At 37.7% G+C, this 24,009-nt stretch overlaps 1 protein-coding gene across 4 annotated transcripts in view; it reads left to right on the top strand.

The window, feature by feature from the left end:
* The window catches only part of GLCCI1 (glucocorticoid induced 1), a 54,162-nt gene extending 31,048 nt beyond the window's left edge, over positions 1–23,114 (top strand). The window contains exons 4-8 of one of the 4 annotated variants that reach the window (XM_058832192.1): positions 4,783–4,899; positions 6,853–7,005; positions 12,946–13,156; positions 18,666–18,786; positions 19,849–23,114. In XM_058832192.1, coding sequence (XP_058688175.1) covers positions 4,783–4,899; positions 6,853–7,005; positions 12,946–13,156; positions 18,666–18,786; positions 19,849–20,197 — 951 coding nt within the window. In that variant the 3' untranslated portion in view covers positions 20,198–23,114. The remainder of the gene's footprint in view (positions 1–4,782; positions 4,900–6,852; positions 7,006–12,945; positions 13,157–18,665; positions 18,787–19,848) is intronic. The other 3 variants (XM_058832194.1, XM_058832195.1, XM_058832196.1) reach the window with 3 other exon arrangements.
* Positions 23,115–24,009: the final 895 nt, after the last annotated feature.

Consider the following 24,009-nt stretch of genomic DNA (forward strand, 5'->3'; position numbering starts at 1 on the left):
CTTTGGGTAGTGAAACTTACTTTGCCCTTAATTGAAATAAGTGCGTGTCAGGATTAAATCTATCTAGCACAAAAATAGATGCATTTGCTTTCTTATAATGAGTCTATTAGAAATTTAGAAGTCCCTAGCCCTCAATATAAAATTTCCTTTATCTACTTTTGAAGAATTTGTTTATTCTGAAGGGCTCTATTACTTGATTTTAAGAAGTTGCAAGTGTAACTTGCATAAGATGATGTCACACTGCTTTAAAATTATTTCAATAGATACATGTCTTAACTGGGAGATAAAGATTGCTATCAGTCTTTATACTGGACACTTTTCAACCTGAATACTTAGTTTGAAATTCTTTTGCTGTTGTTCAGGGACAATTTTAGTTATAGCTTACCATGAACTGGAATTTACCCAGAACTGGGAAAATCCCTCTATTTAAAAGAGGTTGTTTTCGCTTTGTATAGGTTTTTAAAGACATATTTCAGACAGCTGATTTTTCACTTCCCTTAACAGCTCTCTATGCTGTATCTGTTATACAGACAGCAGCAGCCCCCCATTGGAAGGTCCCTTTTGCTCTAACAGAGTACTTGAAAAGGACTTAGGAATAAAAGAGAATTGAATATGAGAGCTGGGATGCCTAATGTGCTTTCATATACCAATTGAAAGATTGTATTCAAAGGTTGAGGGTGAATTTCTAATGCTTGTTTTGCTCTTTGACCTACTGGTTAACTTGTTTATTAACAAACATTTCATTAATGAGATGCAGCTCGCTTATTAACAAGGAGTTTGTGGCTTGATCAGCAATAGGAAGTTACAGTGCTGTGTAGGCTGAGCTGTAGAAATACAGCCTGTTGACTGGTAAATATTAGTCAGTGTTTGGAGACTTCATATTAGTCTGTGTCTAGGTCCCTTCAAAAGGGAAGAATTGCCAGGATATTCAGATTGTCCCAATGTTGTAAAGAACTGACCTAATTTGGTTATTTCTCAGTTTTGTGCCATTAGTTATATTAGACTGCATGCATATCACGAGTGGCTTAGACAAAATTCATATTCCTCATTGTACAGCTTAGAGCTACAGAAAAAATATATTTGTAGGGGGTTTTCCTGACTTGTTTGTTTAACAATCCTGGATTGTCATCTTACCTTTGGCTGACAGTAAACCATGAAGACCAAACTGAAACTTAGTGCCCTGAATGACTTTGTGTAGGTTTCTGATGCACTGCTCTGTTTTCTCAGTGTTTTTTGTTGGCGGGGGTTTTTTATAAATGACTTCAAAACAGGTGAAAAGCGTTTCCACTGCATCAGCAACATTGCAGAGAACAGTCACTGGAAGAGCAAAAGATAAAATTTTCTTAATTTTTTTGGAAATGTGCACAGGTCTGTGCTCTGTTTTCTCCCTCTGTGCAGTCACATGAGAGTACTTGCCAAATGTGAATTAAAATATATCTTTGAAATTTACTACCATATATGTTCACACATTGAAACGTAGCAAAACAGTTTTAAATAACAAATGGCATTCGAACTTTGGAAGTAACGTTCAAATTGAGTTTACTCCTTGATGAATTCCTTGGTTTTTTTTTTTAGCTGTGTTTTACTTTCAGTTGCATCCTCTAAGAAAATAGCTGTATTTTCTAATGAGAATGTTCTGCTTATCTTCAAGTTAGGTAGGCAGGGGGAGAGCATTTGAAATGGTATACTAAAATAATTCACATGTTACGGATCTAAGTGCACGTATGTGCAAGGCTAAGGCTTAAATGTCTTCAGTAAGTAGGTGCTTTAGGATACAGATTAGATGTTTTTGTGATGATTTACATATGTTCCCTAATATGACTGTGTATACCCCAGTCACATTCATGCTCAGTACTTGGGCATGTGAGGGAAGTGGTGTCCCAAACCCTTTCAGTTCTTTGCTGCTCAGTGAAAATGGAGTGGTTTGTTACTGCCCTTCGGTTTCTGCAGTGTAGCACATGGTTCCTTTCCTGCCACTTCCTTGGCACCATTTTCTTTGCTCACATCTGGTCTAATGCTGGATCTTCAAATGCTGGTACCACTCACTTGGCCCCATTTTTTTTTGCACAGCAGACTCCCTAGCTCGTATTCACTGCATCACTTGAGTGCCCGAGAGACAGGATCTGCTGCTTCTTTGAGATAATTGGTAAAGCAGATGCCATCAAGGCATATGGCCTTTATATGGATTTCAGACTCTTTTCTTACTCCATGAATTATATTTGTTTTGCAAGAATCACTGTAGCTCACACTTGTCTGTAGGTCATTTTGCTTATGTTTGGTTCTCTAGTGGTGCTTCTCTGCTGCCTGTACTCATTAACACTGCCAACTTGCTGGTTGTCTGTGCCAGCCAGCCAGCCTCTGTCTCCTAGATCTGCAGGATAAATCGGAAATGGCAGATTCCTTTTTATATGCCCATTGTTACTTTCTTGTTTTCTTGTCCAAACGTAACTACCACATCATGGACAGCTAGGGTCCTGCAAGTTCAGGGCTAAGGACATGTGATCTAAGAAGACACATCTGTTTCTTCACTGAATTGTTTGTTGGGCTTAAGAGATCACTTTGGCTCCAGATAGAGTGAAATCAACAATTTTCCATCTTCTGTTTTTCCTCAGTGACCCAAGCACTCTTTTATTTGTTAGTGTCAAGAATCTACTGACTGCCAAAATACACATACTCTTGAGGTGGCTTGAGAAAACCTTAAATTCCAGGGATCCATTGATTCCTTTCACAATATCAGAGCTTCAAGGTTTTTGGCTACCCTAAAACATACCAGCCTATCAACACTCTCCCATTTAGAGCTTTCACTATCCAAATCTTACAGTGAGAGGCTATGTCCTCAAAGATTTGCAAGCTTATTTGTGACAGTAATCAGTCAGCCAGATCTCTGAGGTGGTATTGTGTAGATATTTTCTTTTCATAGTGTGCTCTTGAGGAAAGCTCAGAAATCATTTCGTTTAAATTAAACAAAATAGTCTATTTAACATTTTTTACTTAGGAGGAAGTGCATAGAATCAAAGAGAGGCAGTAGGAAGGAAAGATTTATATACAGCACTCTCCTTGCTTTCTGATTATTCTTGTAGCCAGCCATCTCTGTCCACAGCTGTCTTCCGACTTGGGCGTAATTTTTCTCCTCTGTTTTTAAATGGGAAGATAAAGATTATTTCCCATTTCTCCCCATTCTTCAACATTCCAATATAAGACACAAATATTTGTAATGTGTGTATATTTACCAGAGTAGTTACCTGCATGTTTTTTCATCTATGGAGTTAAATTCCTAATTGCTGTTAGTCCTACAAGGAAAAGGGGAAATTTCTAGACAAATGGGTTTATTTTTTTTAGAGATGAAACACCTCTTCAGACTCCAAAGTTTCTTGCAACTTGATGCTCAAGTTGCACCTTTGATCAAGAGTTTGGTGTCCCAGTTCTCTAAATGTAGTTCATCTGTGTAAGTAATGCAGTTGTATTATGGCTCTGTTCTTCTGGATATATTCAACATACAGACCCTTTTGGAAATGTTGAGCTGTTTGTCTGTTGTTTAAAGATCAAAGTATTCAGCCATTTCTGAGTAGCAGTTCTCTAAGTATGGGTAATGAGCTGTGGCAAAACTTTATGTGAAGCCTTAAAGATAGATTGTTCTTCTGTGAGTGCTACCAGAAACAGCACAAAGAAGAGTTCACAGCCTGCAGCAGAGCTCTATCCAGTCCTCTTCACCAAGCACTGTCATCTCTGACACTGTGAAGAGTGATGTGAAGGGATTCTTTGCCACAGAGTTGCTTTGCAAGAGAACCAGTGATATATTTAACTTCTTGGAAATAACCAGAGTGCATGTACTTGTAAGTTGTCACTCAGAAAGAGAGGTTAGTTTCCACCTGATGCATGAATTCCATGTGCATTCATTCTCCTTACTTACCCTTCAGGTTTTTAAAAATGAAATGGGGCCGTGCATGGCCTTATATTCCAGTGGGATTTGAGCCTAAGGGAACAAATTATCCAGTTTTAAGGTAGTGTCTGTACCTGTTGTGTGAATTTGCACATAGTCTAAACTTCTGAGACTATGTTTATAGAGGTAAGTACTCTCTTTCATGTAGAAATTTCCCAGGAGGAATGAATAAGTACAGGAATCCTGAAATGAAATTCTCTGGTTTCTTGTTAAGGAGCAGGTCAGATGGATAATGGCTTTAGTTGCATTTGACATTTAAAATATGTAACTTTTGATTAGACATCTTTGCAGCAGACAGCAGGAAAGATAATTCCATCTGCCTGAAGGAATCTGTGATAATTTTGCCTGCAGGGAAGTGCTATTAAATGTATTAAATAAGGATTTTGAGATGAACAGTGCATTTTGAATGCCAGTTGTTTGTGAAGGTTCTTTACTTTTATGATGAATTATCACTAAAAGGTTTTGTTTAGGTTTAAGATCAAACAAATTAAACTGTAGGCTTCAAAGCCCCCAGTTTAAATCAGTTGTAGGTTAGAAGATGCTACAAATTGTCATTCTGACTACTTTTATTTGCATCAGATATTACACTGCTTGTGTGTAACTGAGGAAATTCAGTAAATAAACCTAGCCTGTTGTCATATTCAGGTTGGTGAATAGGGCAGATACTTTGGAGTAAGTACTTGATAAGCAGAAGGAGGCTTTAATGATCATACTTCAAGGAAAAGTATTCCCATATGCCTGTAAAATCCTCCAGAGAGGATTAAAATGTCCATGATTCACTTTGTGTGAAGATTTGAACAGTTATGATAACTCATTTTCACTTCACCTGAACTTCTCTCCAGCAGATTGCCAAACTGAGGCAGCAGCTTCAGCGCAGTAAGCAGAGCAGTCGTCACAACAAAGAGAAGGAACGTCAGTCACCTCTCCATGGCAACCATATAGCAATCAGTCAGACTCAGGTAAGTGGGTAGTTCCTTGTATTAACAGCCTCCCACCTTATCAGGGTTGGCTGCATAGCCTGCTGAGCCTTCCCATCTGTCTTGTGTTTGTTCTCTTGTGTGGTACACTGAAATGCTTAACAGTCTGATACTGCTGTACCTTCACTGGAGTTTATCTGATGGTCGTCATATAATAAAAGAAGGGTTGCACCAGGATAGCAACTAAATATATTATGATGCTGTAAAAGTTGTAGGCATGGCCAAATAAGGCTGTGCTTCTAGGAATGCATACTTGCTTCCAAGACTAATTTTTTGTGGTAAACTTTCAAAAGCTCCTCTGGAAGATATGTGCTTATCAGTTTTGAAACCTAATTCCATCTGAGCTAATTAAAAAATAAAAACAGAGAAATAGAAAATAAAGAAAGGTGCAGTGGAGGATGCCCAAAACAGTCATAATCTAGTCATTAAAACCTGTCAGCAAAATTGAAACCCAGTTACAGTTCTAAAGCTCAGGTGAGGTTCAGCCAGTATCTTCATAAACCTTAAGGCACTTGTAGAAGGCATTTAACTGTGGCTTATTTGGGAATGTAGATATTTGAATCCTGATTAAATTTTACCTATAGTAGTAGATCCTTAACTTGGATTCCCTGTTAACAAAAGGCCAGTCTTGGGACATCTGAAATGTTGGTTCTGTCCCAGTAATTCCTGAGTACATTGTTAGCTTTCTGGTGTTCTATAGCAGCTAGTTACCGCGGCTGTTGAGCTGTGATGGCTGATTCCTTACATTCCTTCTGTGGGGATAAAACCATGTGGTCATAACCTAATGCACAAGGACAGTAGGAATTTGGTGCTCTTCCTGAACCTGTTAGCATTTATAACAAAGCATCCTACTGCATTTTGCATAGAAAAGGGTTTTGCTTTACATCTCAAAGTAGGCTGTTGCAAGTACCTGTGCCATTACAGTCACATAGCAGACAGTCTGGCATAGATTGAAACCCACATAGGACATATGCTGTGAGGAAACATTCTTTAGTACTTGGAGCTCACCTTGTCATTGCTCATGTAACATTTGGTTTCTCAGGAAGATGTTCTCTGATAAAGCCATTCTGCAGGCAGTGTGTTTTGGCAGTCAGAGAGTGCTTGCAGGCAAATCACTTGCACATTGGGAGCTGCACAGTCTGCAAGATTCCCTTGATAAGGATTAAAAATAAAAGTTTACATTTTGTCTTAAGCATCCTGTTATTCTGTGAGCAGAACACACTGATTGACACGTGAGCACTTAATGGCTGTCAGTGTAGCTGCTGCCAAGGTAAAGCTTTTAAGGTTGACAGTGCAAGATTTGTGTGCACTCTTGTGAATGTTTCCTGTTGGTGACAGAGCTCCACTCAACAGGCTTTTCTGAAAATCATACCTGTACTTATTTACACACTTGTTTCTTAAACTTAAGATGATTTATCTTAAGACCTTTGGCATAAAGTTCTGAAAAGCTATAAGCTAATGAAATTAAGGATTCAAAATGAATGTTTTATTTTTCATTTGCTAAAGCCAACCAAAAGAGAGTAAAAGTGCATTAAGTGAATATTTCAGTTGAGTCATTAAGCTTTAGGAATGTTATGAAATGCCTTTTTGATCCCAGTTAAAACATTAGCATCAGGGCCCCATGTGCTCCCCATTCCCCCTGTGGTCTAAACTGTAGTTTGTGCCTCTGGAAGGTACATACACCTGTCTACTTACTACCAAGTGAAGTCATAGAATGGTTTGGTTATACAACCCTTCTTTGAGTTAAGTGGAGATGATTTTTTTGGGTTTTGATTTATGTATGCATTTGTTTTTATTTAAATTCACCAAGTAAAAATTCTCTTCTAGATGGCAAAATTAATACACAGCTTCTTAGTAATGTTTTTAGTTTTGGTCTCAGACCTCTGCCTTTATTCTGTTTTCCATCTTTAAATCATGTTGCTGTCTACCTTCTAGGCTTGTATTTCCAGATCTGTCCCTATGCCACTGTCAAACATTTCAGTGCCAAAATCAACTGCTTCACGTGTGCCGTGTAATGTAGAAGGAATAAGCCCTGAACTGGAAAAAGTATTCATTAAGGAGAACAGTGGAAAAGAAGAAGTATCCAAGGTAAGCATTCAGTAACATGTTTATGGTTGTTATCTCTTTGTAATCTATAAACATAAGGAAAACCTTCCTCTTGAGTAACCTCCCTTGTGGCTGAAATTACAAATAATTTTCTTCAAAGAACTGTTTGAAAACTTTTTTTTCAGTGTTTAAGCATGGTGGGGTTTTTTTTGGTTTTTTTTTGTTTTTCTTTTTTATTTTTAAAGGGCTTCTGGCCAAACCTACTTTGTTTAGAGTGCCCTTTCTGTAGAGAGCGTGAAAGTTTTTTTGAGAAATACAAGTGTTAGAACATTCAGATGCTTCAGGCTGCATTAATAAGTAATTAGAGATGGGAGATTGTTATATTTGCTTCATTTTGCACTCTTTTTCTTGAGCAAGATGCAAGTTCCCAATGCTATGCTCTCTGTTTTGGTTTTAATGTTTTCTTTTTTCCCATACAATGAATGTGGACCATTTTACTGCCATCAAACCTCTGTGATCTGTCAGGGGAGATCTCTGTGTGGGAAATACTGCCAAATGGGGCAGCTTTGCTTTGGAGCATTGGACTTTTCATTGAGGAGTTGAGTGCTTAGATGACGCTTAAAATGTGGAATACTTGGTTTGCAGCCACTGTTTCCTAAATAGCCAGTGAAAATTTTCTGCTGTGGAATAAAGTACTCTAGGGTTTCTTCTAATCTCCAAGATGCAGGTGCTTTTCTCGTGAATGGTTTATGTAATAGCAATTCAGTATACGAGTCAAGGTATAAAACTTCCATCAGAGGTTTAAGAGTCTGAAACCTTTTATTTGAAGTTCTCCGTATCAGTAGTAAACTTAAAAAGCTTTGGGGTAGTCTTGGCTTCTCCAGACACCTAGTTGTGTGGACAAAGCAGTCTTAAGAATGAAATACTGTCATAGTAGTTTTATGCTAAGTTTTCTTTCCTAAGGCTGTCTTATCCCTTTAGAAGAGGTGTGTATTGTACCATGGGAATAAGGAAAAGAAAACAAAGAAACATGCAAACTGAAAGCCCAGCTCAATAAGCCTTGTTGCAGCATCTCCAAAGAGAGTACAAAGAAGTGTGTGTTGTAGTGGCACCACTGATGTTGCTATGGCTAGGGTTATAATCTTCTGTAGTTGAAGGATATTTCATTTATCTATCAGAAAAATCATCCTTGTAAATGTTGTCCTTGGGTTTTAACAGCTTATTCCTTGGGATGCAGAGCTCCCCTGTGTTACTGAATGTACTGACACTGATCCAGCAAAACAGTTAAGCACATACTTGAGTGCATTGTTGGATTTGGGCCAGAGGTGCTCGTCAGTTTACGCAACCAAGGCAGTAGTGAACCCTTCCTAGCGAGAGCTTCAGACACAGAAGAGAGTCATAAATCAGACATTGCCCTTGAAGTCAAGTCCATCTTTGTGGGCAGAGGATTGTTTCCTGCTATGTAACTGTTAATTTCTGTGAAGTCTGGTCTTGTGGGACCTAGAGTGGGACTCCTAGCGCTCTCTTTGAGAGTACAAGGTCTTAGTTTGCTTATGGAAGATCAGAACAAGATCATCATTTACTCAGTCTCACTGCTGGTGAACTTTCTCCTAATACAACTATTTAGCTATGTTTTAGCCTGGGGAAGTGGGGGAAGCTAGGTTAAAGGCTAGGAATTACTGAACAAAAGATAATACATAGGAAATCAAACTTCACTGGTTCCACTGCTAGTGAACCTGTTTGTTTTTCTTTCCATTTTCTGCCATTCTTTCTTGCTGTAACATTTTGTATTTTTAGAAACTATTTTAAAAGCACAGCAAAGATAGTTTGTTGCTTTAGAATATGTCTTCTGTCTTAACTAATGCTGATTTAGTTCTGTTACTTCTTTGAATTTTTTTTTAATCTTGTTTTAACATCCTAATGATGATTAAAATTTTAGTAATGAAAGTAAATAAACCCAAACCACTTGTGTATTGTCATGTTATTTTTGTGTTTCATAAAGATAACTGAGGATTAGGAATGTCTTTGTGTCATTATCTTTTAAAAATCCAATTGACTATAAAGTTTACAGAGATTGCATAGTCATCAAAATATTTTAAAAAAAATTCTTTGCAGTTTAGCCATAGCTGTATTTTTTCAAAAAATTCATCTTGCTTAGTTACCTGAAGGTGTTTTCTTTTTGCTTTCATAAAACTAACTTGTCCTTTTTGAGTCACTTCTTAATCAATCCCCTCTTTCTATTCAAATTTAATAAACTTTTAATTCATGTTCTAATGCATTTATTCAAAATTCTTGGATATATTTTCCTTCCTTCCTTCTTTTATAACTTGCTGATTAACTCTGACAAGGTGTGATGGTATGTACTGTTCTCACCATAACTTGTAAGGTGGAATCAGCTTTTTGTGAAGTTGTTGCAGGCTTTTGTTCTTTGTCCCGTTGTGATTCCATAACACAACCATTGGTGACTGAGGTACAATAAGATGATGGACTTTTTGTAGGGGTTAGGGGATAAGAGGTGTTCCCTCTTATGGCATACAATAGTGAAAGTCATGAAAAGTGCCCTGTAGCAGAGCACAGACACATTCATAGGCCTCCTGTTTGGAAAAACATTCTACTGGAGCTATAAGGTATACAGAAGTAATTAGAAATAAAGAAATTTTGATGGACTATCACACAGCGTAAGTAAACTGATTACTGTGTTCCTTGTTTGATTTCTAATACTTCTGGAAGGAGATGGCAAGGTGGTTTTATGTACCTCTCTGGAAATCTAATCCTGTAATAAAATGACTTATTTTGCACAGATGCAGAAGATCATTACTTAAATCTTCATAGCCTTCATCTGTAAACTGTTCTTTTCCCAAGTGTTCCTTCCTATGATACCTTATGGGTTTTGCACTTGCACCTTATCCTATGCATTGATGGCTTCATTGATGCCAACAGGAAGAAGCACTTTCCTACACTGGCCTTTGTGTTCCACTCCGGGGGAAAGTTTTTAAATCAATAGCATTCAAATGCTTTGCTCTCAAGAAGTCTCCTCCCATACAGATGTACAGCTTGTGAGGACACTCCCATTGATAATATTTTTATAGACCGGTAGCATTCCTGATTCTGAGTGGAGTTTGTTGGGTTTTTCCCCAGCAAAAAGATCGATGTTGAAAACAGATTGGTGAATGTTAACAGTCTATTAAAGAAATGCATGCTTGTCAAATGGAGCATTTTCATACCTTTAATGGGAGATGAGAGCAGCATGTAACTGTGTCCAAGAGCACATCCCATAGGGATGGACAAGTGTCCTGTCAGAATGTGTTTGGCATAGGGTTAATACATGACTGGATCTACTTGAAAAAAATTAAGAAATAGCATATAGAATGCAGTAATTTCTAGTTGTTTTGCATGCACTGGGCATTATGGGAACTAATAGCTGTACCAAATTAGTTACCCTGTCTCTTATCTTGTAAGGTTGTGAGAACTTCAGTTTTGGAATAGTTCAGACATGACTCATGGAAAGTAACTTCAAAAGTGAATTTTTTACATTGGTCAGGTTTGATACATAAAGTTTTTAACAATTGAAATACTTCTAGTTGGTATTTTCCTGGAGATTTTTGCAGTTTGTCAGCATTGAGGGAAAGATAAATACAAAAGCACAGTAATCTGAGATACTAACTGGCACTTTCTATGCCTTAAATGTTATTGCACTTGTAGAGAATGATAAATATTTAGCTTTTCCTGCTTGTGTGTATATTTAGATGTGTCTAAAAATACGGATTACTTTTGTACCTCAGGCTTTAGTTCAGAGGAGTTGAAATATGTCATGTGGGATATAGTTCCTAACTGTCTGATACTACAGTATTCCTCCAGGTGTGGAAGAACATCTGCGTTATCCTGGAGTCTTTAATTATGTGATCACTTACTGTTTTTTTTCCCCTCCCTGGAATCCTTGTTTTACCTGTTACATAGACCATGGTGTATGCCCTTAATGAGCAGCTATCTGGTATTTTTCTTTTCTCCTCCTTTGTGTCCTTATGCTTACTGTTACACTTTGCATTGACGTTAGAAATCTGAATTTTTTCCTGAGATTTTACTCTTTTATAATAGGATTGTGTCTGAAATTTTGTTCACTTTGCATCACAGTTATGTGAGAAGAAAGATATTATTTACACTTTGTGGATGGGGAAACACAAATCCATCCAGGTTCTATAGTGTAGTTCTTCAGGTAACTCAAGATGTTGCATTCCATTGTAGGAGTTTAGAATGCACCTCCTGTAGTCTTTTTCTGCATCTGTTAACGCAGAGGACTTTTGCAAATCAGTCCTGTATAAACTGGGCATCAAGAGGAGATTCTATAAAGGAGAGAGGTTGGTTCAGCTGATGCCCTGACATCTCGCAGAATTTTTGTGGCAGAGAGGGAAATAAAAATGCTGTTTTGCATGGAATTTTTTTTGATGGGGGTTTTGTTGTTCTTTTTTTGTGGGGTGTTTGGTTTTTGTTTGTTTTTGGTTTTTTTTTGTTTGTTGGTTTGGTTATGATAATTATGAGACTGCTTTCTTTCTACAGCTTCAGTCTTGTTTTCTCTCTTCTGTCTGTGTAACAAATCCTACAATGCTGCAGGTCTGCCTTGTGCACTGAATGAGTCAGGGCCTGTTGGAGGTGATGGGAATAGAACATCAAGTCATGTTGTAACATAAAGACAATGTGAACTGAGCTGTTGGAACAGACCACACAGCTGTGCCCAAACCTTACACCATTTCATGGAGCGACTGTAATGTTCTCTTTATAGTGTGCTTCTTTGCTCTTATTTGAAATATGAAATGGTATTAACTGGAAGGCTCATAAGAAGAAAATTATCTTCCTGCTCTGCTATGTCTGCCTCTTTGTGTAATGTGTGGTGGTTTTCTGGATGGACTGTTGCTGAAAAGGGGAGAATGTGATACTCAGCCATTAGGTGTCATGTCCTTGTTGCTAGCAAAAGCGTTGGGTTGAATTCTAGGCTCTGGAACAAGCTGTTACAGTTTTGGAATATATGCGGAAGAGAGGCAATAAAATAAAAATGTTCACTTGAAGTGAGAAGGAAAAAGACATTAATTTTTTGTAGCTAGAACATTTAAGCTGTTCTCTGTGGTTTGGATGCAGTTCTCGCTGAAGTGAGAATAAAAATTGTTTAAATCTTGCTGACATTTTTTCCCCTTCGCTTCTAAGCAGGACTCCAATTCCCACTTGATTTCTTACATTTAAAGCAGCACTGTCTTTATTAAAAAACCTACTTTTCCATTGGGAAGGACAACTAAATAGAGCATGCCAATCTACTGCTGTGAACATGTCTATGCAGTATGTTGCAGAATGGGATACAGGATCACCCTGGCCAGTGCCAGCTGGGGTGACACAGGCAAGCAGAGTTTACTAACTTTGGCCCAAGACAAAGCTTGTGAGCCTTGTTACAAGCCTGTCTGTGCATCATCTATAGAAGGATGGAATGTAGGAGTGCGCTGGAGAATTGCAACTTACTGGCAAAACCTGGATGGTTTCCTATTATAATTGTAATTCAGTTGGTTGTTATGGCAATAGTATGCCATTGTATTTGACATTTTCTACGTTCCCTTTTATCCAAATGTGATCTCTGTCGGGGTACTTGTTTTTGTTTTATAATAGCAGTGACCTTTATTGAAAATTGTAGTACTAAATATAATTAGTGAGGGAAGTTTGGTTTTTTTTAAACTATTGTGAAAACCATAAAAACATAACACTGGCATGTGTTGAAGTGTGGATATTAACTTTGCAGTGGGGCACATTGCCCTGGTACTCTGTGTAATTAATGTATGTTGTATCCATTGTACACTGCATTATTTTCTTGTGTGAGATTTTCCTGTTCTTTCAAAAATGCCAAGTTTGTTCTTTTTAATGCCTTTGCTTATGACTGCTACAGGCTGACGTTGCTTGTGAGATTGATCTTTTCTCTGTAACAGGAATTGCTTGTTTCTCTTGCAGCCTCTGGATATCCCTGACGGTCGAAGGGCACCCTTACCTGCTCATTATCGTAGTAGTAGTACCCGAAGCATTGACACTCAGACTCCGTCTGTCCAGGAGCGCAGCAGCAGCTGCAGCAGTCACTCACCATGTGTCTCTCCCTTTTGCCCTCCTGAATCTCAGGATGGGAGCCCCTGTTCAACAGAAGATTTGCTCTATGACCGTGATAAAGGTGAGAGTAGAGTGGCCTGCCTTTGCCTATGGGAGGCATGTGATGTCATGCTTTTACAACTACCTTCATTTTACTCATTACATCAATTTTTGTTTTTGTTTGATGGCTGTGGAGGGATTGAGGATTTATCTGAAAATTGGTTTTGTTTGTTTACATATCTTTTTCCCTCTTGTTTGTGAAACTTCACAAACATCTTCCATAAATACGTCAGAGGAGCACAGCAAACAGTTAACTATTTATGAAGATTCTAATGTGAAGAATTCAGACTGTAACATGTTTACATTTTAAGAAAGGTTTCAGGAAGGTTTGTGATAGACTCTGTTGTAGGTGAGTTGCTTGCTGTTCAAAATGGTGATGAAGTTTTGGACAGCTTAGAGCTCTGCTTCTGAACTCTTACATTCCACTTGAAGCTATTTGGTGAGAACCTCAGTTACCTGTTTGAACAACCTAGTGGAGGGTAATTACTTCACTGTGTATGCTGCATAACAGCTCAACAGTTCTGAATAATTTATGCATTTATCAATATCTTGCATTTTTTAAAAAAATCTGTAAAATGTTGTTTGGTTTTATAGTGGGAGTACAACTGGAGTTTCAGTAATTAAGAGTTACTGACAGACTATGGAGTACGAGAATATAAACATCAATGTAAAAAAGACTGTGCGTTATTTTTAAACTGTTTACTAATAAAACTGCCCTTGTTCTTCTGGTCAGCTAGCTGAAACGTGGACTTCAGTATGGAGGATGTAGGATTTGGGTAAATCATGCAAGCCAAGAGGAGTCAGTTTCACAGAGGAAATGAAGATTTCTAAGATTTAGCATATATTTACCAGTGAGCTAAAGATAGTAGTGTTTTGTGGATATAAGTAAGGTTAAGCATTTTTTTGTAAATACTATCTGTTTATTAATAGTTTAAGTAATTTGGGAATAGGATTGGGAAAGTGAGCAGGAGAAATACTAGCTTTTCTTGTTGCCTGAAAAGTATTTTTTTCCCCATCTTGGATTTAAAAGGAAAGAGTGTAAAAGAAATCCATCTGCCCAAATCCTAAGCTGGGGGTGGGTGTGTGCAAGTGCGTAAGTTAACCACATTAAAGTTTTAGCTCAATGTGATAGTTGGCTATGCTCCAAAAATAACAGTGGTATTAGCTTGCCCCCACCATACTTCTCTTTCTTATACTATGCATATGCATTTTAATACGTTGTCAAGACTTAATCACTGTAGAAACATCTACTAAAGTATTAGAACGCAAAAAAGTATCTTGACAGGTAAATTGGTTCATATATGTCCTGATAAGAAATATAAGTTAAAAAGCAAGGAAATTAATAATTCTTTTTGCAATCAGTACCCTGTTATCACAGTAATGGGACTTTTCAGTGGTACGTTTACTGGCAGTAGCAAGTGAAGACAGTTTGAAATAGTGCATCTAGCCTTTGTAATGCTTTCCAAGGCTTTTTATCTCCTCCCTTGGATTTTTTGAACAGCTGACTGGAGTGAAATTTATGAGTAGATACTTATTTGTGGATTTTGGTTTTAGGACTGGATTTAATGCTAGGCTTGTATCAAAAGTCTTCTCCAGGAGAAATGTGTAGGCGATGATGATAAACAGTTTTTCAAACCATAATAATGGCATTTAAAAATTAGTTTAAGATATATAATACTGTGCATATGAAAGATAAAAGCTCGAACTTCACATCACAACTTAATTCTTTAAGGGCAAGGTGAAAAGTAGGAAAACATGTAGCAGTTTTCTGAGAAAAAGTAACTTGTTCAGAGTTTATAAAAGTGTAGTCAGAAGATGGCTTTTTGCTGTCATACCATCTAGGTACTACAAGACCAGTTGTTCTGAATGTTGCTTCAAAATCATTAAATTATAGATAAATGAGGGATATAGGCAGAAATTACAACAGAGTAGCAAGTTTTAGGGACAGTTTATTACATTTGTTGTGGCTTTCGATTGCTCTACACAATAAAAACTTGGGAAGGTTTTCACGCCTTCCTTTTAAAGGCTTTTGTGAGCTAGAATAAAACCAACGTCATTTTTTGGTGAGGCCTTTGAAGTTTGGAAATATGCATTGTGTAACCAAATGTAGATGTTTTGATGATGTTTTCTTGTGACTTTTCTAAAGGTTTAATTTTCCTCTTGATGGAAGTAACTTGGCTTTACCATTAAAAAGTGGAGTTATCAGTGTTATTAATGGTTGTGGGGTGTGTTGCTGAATAGTAAAGGAAGGTTAGTTTGACTGAGAGACATAAGCAGTGAGAGGAGCCAATGCTCTGTACAGACACAGCACTGCTTTACATTCATAAAGCATCTTTTGCTTTTGGTGCAAAGCTGTGCTTTGGCCTGAGGCCCTCCCAAGTGCCCTTTGGACTCCATCAACTGTTGGGTTTACCTTTCTGCAAGAAGCTGTTAAATAATTGAATTTTTCAAATGCATGTGAAAGATAATTTTCAGAAAAGGCCCACAATATTGCTCTGAACAGAGCAGTGATACTACACAGTATTGGTTAGAGCGGACAAGGAAGAGATGGGAAAGAATGTATTTTCATGGCACCTGGCTTTATGATTTTGTATTAAAACTACTGGTTTCCCTAGATCTGTTTTGTGATACTCTGGTCCATGAAACTGTAATTCAGTAGCCTCCATAGCATCCTCAGCAGCTGTGACTGAGGTGAAATTCAAAGGCATCTGTAGGTATAAGCAGATGAAATCTCGGAGGAGTTTCTTTGTACAAATGTAGATTGTATACCCTGTTTTTCAGGGATTTTTATGGGGTGCATTTACACGCCATGTAGTAGTCCCACTCTTGCTAGCAGGCTCTTACATGCTTGCTAAATTCTGGGCATCTGATTCTTTAAAGGAAAGTTGTTAGTGAAGTCTTTGGATAGTCTTATTAGTTATTTTTTAACCTCTCAAAAGTAAACCCAAGGCTCACTGGCAGTTTCTTGTTTAAGTATAGTCACTCAGAAAACTGTTTTACGGATTGTTTTTTAGTTAGCCTCTTTTGTTCTAATATGTGCAAGCCATAAGTTCTGGTATTAAAGTTAAAATAGTATTTTTTGTGGTTTTATGACAAGCTTAAAGTGTTTTCTAGATAACAGAGTATCTGTGTTTTAATACATGTCCGGAAGTTCCATGTGGTAAGGCTCCATATTGTCTGCTGTGCATTTGTGGCAGCGAAACTCCCTTTAAAGATTCCGTGATCAGTCACTGTCAGTGGGATGGAATGGGATGGGTGGGCTGGGACGTGCCACAGGGCACCCCTTGCTGGTGGGACGTGAAGGCTCAGGGGCCTCAGAGGGCGGCAGAAGTGTACATCAAACCCCTGGAGAGCACACATGGGTTCGCTGTGTCGTCAGGGACTAACGACAGGACAGTTTAGCACTGCACAGCTTACAGGATGCACCAGTGGAAACTGGCTTAAGCTATGAATTCCACCTCTTGCCACTTTAACTCATGGCCTGTGTTCCCAGTCCCTTCGCCCAAGACCCGGCTTGTACGTGCGAATCTCACAACCACACGTGTTCTTCAAATAGTGAGTGCTGTGTGTTTGGTCAAAATGAAAATCTAACAACTTCGTAAGCTTTAAAAGAAGGGAGGGTAGAGAGAGATACTTGTTCAGCAGCTGTCTTATGTAGAAAGTTTCAGCCAGGCAGGGCTAACTAAACCAAAAACTTGATTGAAAGCTGAACTGGCTAGTAGACAAGACTCTTAAATCTTCCAAGAACTGACTTTGAATTCTGTTTGATTCTTCCCTTGGATGTACTGCCATGTTTTTCCACTATTCGGTGGAATGAACAGTAGTATATTTTATGTCTCTTTTTTAAATAGAAACTTGGATCTTCAATTTTAAATATTAGAAAGAGGAAACAAACTGTCTGGGTTCTGTTAATGATTTCTGTGTTTGGAATGAGTGGTGTGTGCCAACAGTGGAAACATGCCAGCAGGACCATCGTGCTCCCAACTTGGCAAATATCTGTATCGTCTCTAAGCATTTTCTGCCTTCGTAGCTAACACCAAAATTTCTGTAAATAGAAGTTCTGTATTCACTGTACAGCAGGAAAGAGCTGAATAATCAATGTGCTACTGAGGTTCACTTCAACATTTTTTTAAATCTCATATCTTTCATAATAAATCTTCAAAGGGAAGTGTGACATTTGAGTTGATTTGTTTCTTGTTGTAAGAGGAAGCAGAGATGTTTCAAAACATCTAATGATTAGCCTTTGTACTTGAGTCATGATAATATAATAGTTTGTCTTTGCAAGCTGTTAAAGACAAATCTGTCCACTTTGGTGAGGTTAGATCATAGTGCTTGAAGCTTGGGTAGCTGAAAAGGCAACACACATGCACAAGAGGAAAGTAGACAAAGATTATAAACTTGAGTTTAAAATAATGTACCCCACATTAGTGGAAAGACTTCAAAAGAGCTGAAGCAAGAGCAGCTATTTCTCTCCAGTTAAGGTGCATTTTTAAGTTGGTGGGTCCTTGTTAATTTTGCTATTTCATTTTTTAGTTGTAATCCTAAACAGGGAATAGGGAACCAATAATAATACCCTGGGAGAGTTGTTGCTCTTTGAAAAGATAGAAGCTACTGCAGAAAGCTAATTGTCTGTGAATAACTATTTCTGTACCTGCTTTATTTCCTTAATGCATTTACTATCATGTTGTCAGCATGACTGTTTAAAGTTAACCTTTTCATAGTATTAATATTTCAAACTTCTGTGCTTCTGTCATTACCAGACTTGAGCCTTCTCTCATACTTCTTGAGAACAAATAAATCTGCCTATTGCCTTTTGTCCTAGATCTTCACATCTTTAATTCTAAGTGTGTCTGGAGTTATGAAGAATATCTGTATCATATAGCCAGTAGTGATGAGAAAATTAAACTGTAGAAGTTTCATTCTAGATACTAAAATGACATACTAAATACTAAAAACACAACTGTGAAGTAAGACAAGACATTGTAATGATGAGGTAGCAGTACCTGTGTTACAAATATGTTTTGTTTCATTGCAACTTCTGAGCTGTTTGTGAGACTAATGAGGTCAATATTCCAGTGAAGAATAATGTTTTAAAATAAGATGCAAGCTGTATACACACATCTTTAATAACACTGTTTATACAGTGAGAAGGTGTTTTATCATTACCACTCATAATTCTTCTGCATGTATTATGCATATTACCTTGTTCATTTATGGTTTTTGAACTATGTAATAAAGAATGTATTTGTTTCCAGGATCACAGCTCTGCTTTGTTCCGATTACAGTGTTCTGGATAAAAATATCCTCCTGTTACGTGTTGTTATACAATAGATTGCTGCTGCACCGAAGCTGTTACTCAGAAGAAATGTGCTATACAAGGGTGTTAGAAGTAGCCTGCAATAAAGGAAGCATTGTGGTAGAAGCAAACCAGCGTAGTGGCTAAATTGTGAAAAAAGGCATCTTGTTTGGAAATCGAATTTAATTAAAAAGCACTCTCAATCTCTAGTAATATAACTGCTTTAAATTTTCAGACAGTGGGAGTAGCTCACCGTTGCCCAAGTATGCCTCATCTCCCAAACCAAACAACAGCTACATGTTCAAACGAGAGCCCCCAGAGGGATGTGAGCGAGTGAAGGTCTTTGAGGAAATGTCGTAAGTAATGCCTTTTATATCAGCTGGTATCTGCAAAGCAGTAAACCTGTTTACTGAGCCTATTCAACTGCAGATGAATAAACTATTCCAGCTGATGGGTTTTTCAGGAGCAAACTATTCTTATAGTTTGTGCAGAAGAGAAGTTCAAGTGTTTATATTGGTGTGAAGAGAAAATGGAGTCTTTTACCTCTTTGTGCATTTATGAAAGGCAACAAAAATCCAAGCAGGAAAGATAAGGTACATTAATTTCCTAAGCATTTATATAAACTTCTTTCCATGTATTTTTTTAACATTTTAAGTTTCCATGGCTTAAGCAAAAACTCCCCTTGTCGTAATTATCAGTTTCAAGCATAGGTTGCATTTTGATGTGTATAAAACACAGAAGATGGAACGAAACATATGTGAAGTGTTTGTAGATAGTAGTATACTTATGGCATAGATTTTTCTCAATATTTTTACTGAGCAAGAAATTGGAATTTAAACTCTTGGACATCATGTCTTTTTCCTCTAGACCCAGCAGTATTTGAGCACAGCACATGCTGTTGAGGTTGCATGCTAAACTCCTGTGGATGAAAGAATTAAGGAGGGGACATTTCTTGCTCTAACAGCAGTCGCTGCCTGCTGGGTGGTAAAGGGAGCAATGTTGGGTTGTGGAAAAAGCCTCCAGACAAATTATGGAATATGGGAAATGAGAGGTCTGTTTTATGGAGGTCCTGAAAGGAATTTAAAATGACTAAATGTATTGTTGCTGCATCGCTTATCAAAGAAGAATTTGTGCCATTCTAAATTAACCATGGCATTTTCTCATGTGCATATGTACTACAGATTTTTTGTGCTGGAAGTTGCATGTTTGTCCAGTAATTACCAAGTCATTTTTTGTGATGGTACTATTTTTAATGCTGTGGATCAGTTAGCTGACTACCAATATGGAAGATGTTTGCCCCTCTGTCCAATTAATCCCATTCCTTGTCATTCACATTTTAGCAATGTATAGAACCACAAAGCTCGTGATGTGAAAAACATCTCAGCTGGCCAGATACATAATCTTTTTTCTCATTGTAGGTCTCGTCAGCCTGTCTCAGCCCCTCTCTTTTCATGTCCTGACAAAAACAAGGTTAATTTCATCCCAACCGGATCAGCTTTCTGTCCTGTAAAACTTCTGGGCCCCCTCCTTCCTGCTTCAGACCTGACGCTGAAGAACTCTCCAAACTCTGGTCAAAGCACAGGTTTGAGCACCCTGACTGTTGAGCAGCTTTCGTCTCGGGTCTCTTTCTCATCTCTGTCAGATGACACCAGCACAATGGACTCCCCAGAGATCCCGGTACAGCAACCGTCCCAGCAGCAGCAGCCGCTTTTGCAAGAAATTCAGACTGAAGACCATTCCTCTCCTCAGAGCTATGTGTTAATCTAGAGCAAGGTGGAGCAGGCCTCTGCCCCGAGACAAGGAGTGAGGAGATCCTGGTTCAGATACATCTGCATGAGGTGGCAACCTTTCAGAACACCACAGAATACTTAGCAGCATTCAAAAAAAAAATCTCAACACTGTTCTTGGCAGGGACAGAATCCATATTCAGCATTTTTTTGTGAGAAAGCAGTAATGCCTGCAGAGTCCATATTACATTAAGCGTTTTAAGTGGAGACTATGCATTTCATAGTACGTTTGACCAGATTAGTACTGTGTCCTGTGTTCTGTTTCAAATTCTACAGTATAAATAAGCTCTCTCTATATATAAAAAAATCTTGCCTGTCTGAATAGAAAATGTCTTGCTGTGTTGTGTCCTATGGAAAATACTGTACTTCAGGATTATGTTTACAATTGATCCAGGTGTTTATGTTTCTAACTTCTGTAATACACACAATGCAAAAAAAAAAAAAAAAAAAAAATGGCCACAGCAGTTGCACAGTGCCCACCCTATGGCCTAGCTTCAGGTACTTCTCTTGAAGTGTAAACTCAGGTAACTTGGAATGTATATCATATTGGAATATAAAATATTTTACAGCTACAAAGCTAAAGAGGGAACATCACTCTTTTGCCTTTCCTTGTTTTATGCATTATATTTCCTCATTACATTCCACTTTCTTGGAATAAGTGCATTCAGATCCAGGTGAATGATGACCCTGGACATGGGTGAACATGAGGAGAACCAGCAAATCTGTGATGTATATCACTTTGTCATGTGCTTACAAGTAAAACAACTGTTGCATTTACTGTCATTTCAATAGATGTAAAATTGTGGCATTTAAAGGTTTCAGGTGTTGCTCAGTTAATGACTGTTAAACTGTTGCAAATAAAGTGTTCAGTACTAGGCTGTACATGAGAAACATTCCACGTTGTGTGTGAGAGGATTTTGAAAGACAAGAATGTTTTTGTTAAAGGACAGAAATTCTTTCAGGTTTTGGGGGGGGGGGGATGATTGGGGATTTCCTCTCATGGTTTTTGTTGGCAATTAAGGATGTGAAATGCTACTGTTACCGTCTAAAAGTCAAATTAATGTTTAGTTTCTCTTTTGGAAATGTTCATTCATTTTCTGATTGGAAATAGATTTTCAGATTTTGTTGAGCAGTGTTAGATGAGCAGCGTTTTATTTATGTAGTGAGTAATTGTGTTTGGATGAAAGTCCAGAAGTAGCAAGTGGGTGTTCTAAGAGGGGTGGGGAAAACAATAGTTTTAAGTTCATGTTACTTAAAGCTTCTCCCATGACTTTCAGTTACGTAAGCTGTGTGTGTAAAAGTGTGCTTCCCCCCCTCCTTAAGTGTGAATAAAAGAAAAATCCATGTAAAATAATCCTGGTTTTGCAGGCTGGACACTTTGTCAAAATAATACATGGCAGGATTGGGTTTGTGGTGCTCTTCTATTGTACTAGAAGAAGAGGAGCATTGCTTTCAGAGATAATTTCCTGTGATACAAAGAGGACCCCAAAGGCAAAATAAACTTGATGTTCTTGCTCCATTGCTTTCAGCTCAGCGGAACTACGTTTATGCTGTCTGCTCCTAAGAGAATAAGGTTCACCTTTTCCAGGAATTGAAGAGATTAGTAGCCTGCAGCTACTAGGAGCATTTAAACATGCTCTTTTATTTTTTTTTTCTGCTTTTGAAGATGAGATTGGAGGGGGATGAGAGTGAGCCACCAGTAACTACTCACTAGATATGTGCTTTTTTTGGAGATAAAGCATTGCTTCCTTTTTATTACTGAGTTTTTGTTAATGCTGTCTTACAAGGTGGAATTCACAACCTATAAAGCATCCACTGTTTTTTGACTCCCCTTGCAGAAAATGTAGAAGGAGAGAGGTCTGTCTCTAACCATTTTCATGTGAAAAGCTTCCTGAAACACAACAGCCATCTTTAACCCTACTAATCTCAGGCCTAGGTGAAAACACTATATATTTTATAGACTGAAGATAAAGGGGAGAAAATACTCGTGATGTAAGTATCGATTCCTTTTAATATTTTTCTTTCTAGACTAACATTGCAATATGATGACCTTTTTATGCTCTGGTTATGTCCAGATAAGAAATTGTAGTCTCAGTTATTGGTGTTAGGATACCAGGGGATATGATGAGTGGTTTTTAGATCAGTGCTGAACTCTGTACAATATTTGCAATGCCATTACATGTTCTTTATATTTTTTCCATGAGAAACTAAATATTAATTAAAATGCACATTTGTTCTTAGCAGAATTGAAGGTTTTGAACCAAATGTGTTAAAGCTAATGCTTTGCCATGTAAATTTCCCAGCAGTTGTTTATCTCAATTGTATTCTACATCCAGCTGTAGAAATTTGTCAAATATTGTTTAAAGTTTTGTACATAGTTCTACTGTTATTTCTAGCCACTGTGCTGAACAGTATTTGAGTTATCACACAATATTGCTTTACACAAGGAAATGTGTGGCTTCTGTTTTGTATTTTTTTTCGGTATAGAAGTTCCTGTGTCTTATTTAAATAAAAATTATAGTTAAAAAAAAAGTGGTGGGGACAACACACAAAAGCAGTGGTTCATTTATTTGTTTTGGAAACTGTGCATGAAACACCATAGAAGGAGATTAAATTTTAATATTGTTCCAGATTTACATCTAGAATAATGCCAACCATGTATGACTAGTGTGCTGTGTCTTCTAGAACAAGATAATCTCTTATCTATTGATTCTTTGCATAATGCTGTACTCAGAAGCGGGGAAAAGCCCTAAAAATAGCTGAATGTTTAAATATGCTTTAAATAGCATACTCTATTTCTACATAGCACAGGAAAAAAGTCAGTTAAGAATTATTTGAAACTGTGTATCTGCTGCTTTGTCTGTGGTATGGCTAATTTCAAGTTATCTGTTGAAAATTATGAAAGCTATTAGATGTTTCACTATGTGAAACTAAACTAAACTCCTAAAGGATGTGGTATAACTCTACTGACAGTCTTGGTTTCTTGTTGTTTTGTATGACTCAAATGATTGTCATTTGACTTGCAGAATAATTCTTTCCAGATGGGGGTGAGGGGGAAGGAGGAAGAAAGAAGGATAATATTTAAATACATGTAAATCCTCAGATGTCAGTGTTTACTGAAGAGCATTGTGGCAATAACCATCAAGAATGGATTAATGCTTATCGTCATTCAGTCAGTGGAAATTTTAAGTTTTCAGCATCCCAAAGATTACTAGGTTTCTATGTGACAATGTTAAAAACATTTACTGGAACTTAACTAAAAGTCCTGTGCAGGGCCAGAAGTTGGACTTCAATAACCCTTCAGTACCCATCCAGTGCAGGATGTTCTGTGATCCCACCCACCTAGGAGAATGCTTGGTGTCCTTCAGTCAGAAATTACTTCATTTTAGCCATTTCATCATCAGCTTGAAGGGGTTCCTAGGAGTAGCTTTGTGACTGTCCTGTCCCCTAAATGGATTTGGCTGCAGCAGTTTCAGACTGTCCTTGAGTGGGAGTTTCTCAGGAAGTACTTTGACAAAAGTATGTAGCTTGTCCTGCAGAGATGCAATGCAGTTTGTGTCACAAGGAGCTTTTAAGCATCCCCATGAACCTAGGCCTTGTCTGGTTAGTCACATTTTGGATTTTTTTCCACATGAACTATGTTTTATGTGCTGTGAATAACTCACTGGTTTTGTCTTCCCCAAAGCCAAAACAAGGAGTCTGAAAAGCACTGAGAATAGAGAGCTAATGAAATAATTTTGCCTTGAGTTCCTGTTTTGTGAATTAAAGATCTTGGCTTGAACATATATTTTC

Source organism: Poecile atricapillus, chromosome 2 (genome assembly GCF_030490865.1).
Source record: "Poecile atricapillus isolate bPoeAtr1 chromosome 2, bPoeAtr1.hap1, whole genome shotgun sequence".
NCBI lineage: Eukaryota > Metazoa > Chordata > Aves > Passeriformes > Paridae > Poecile > Poecile atricapillus.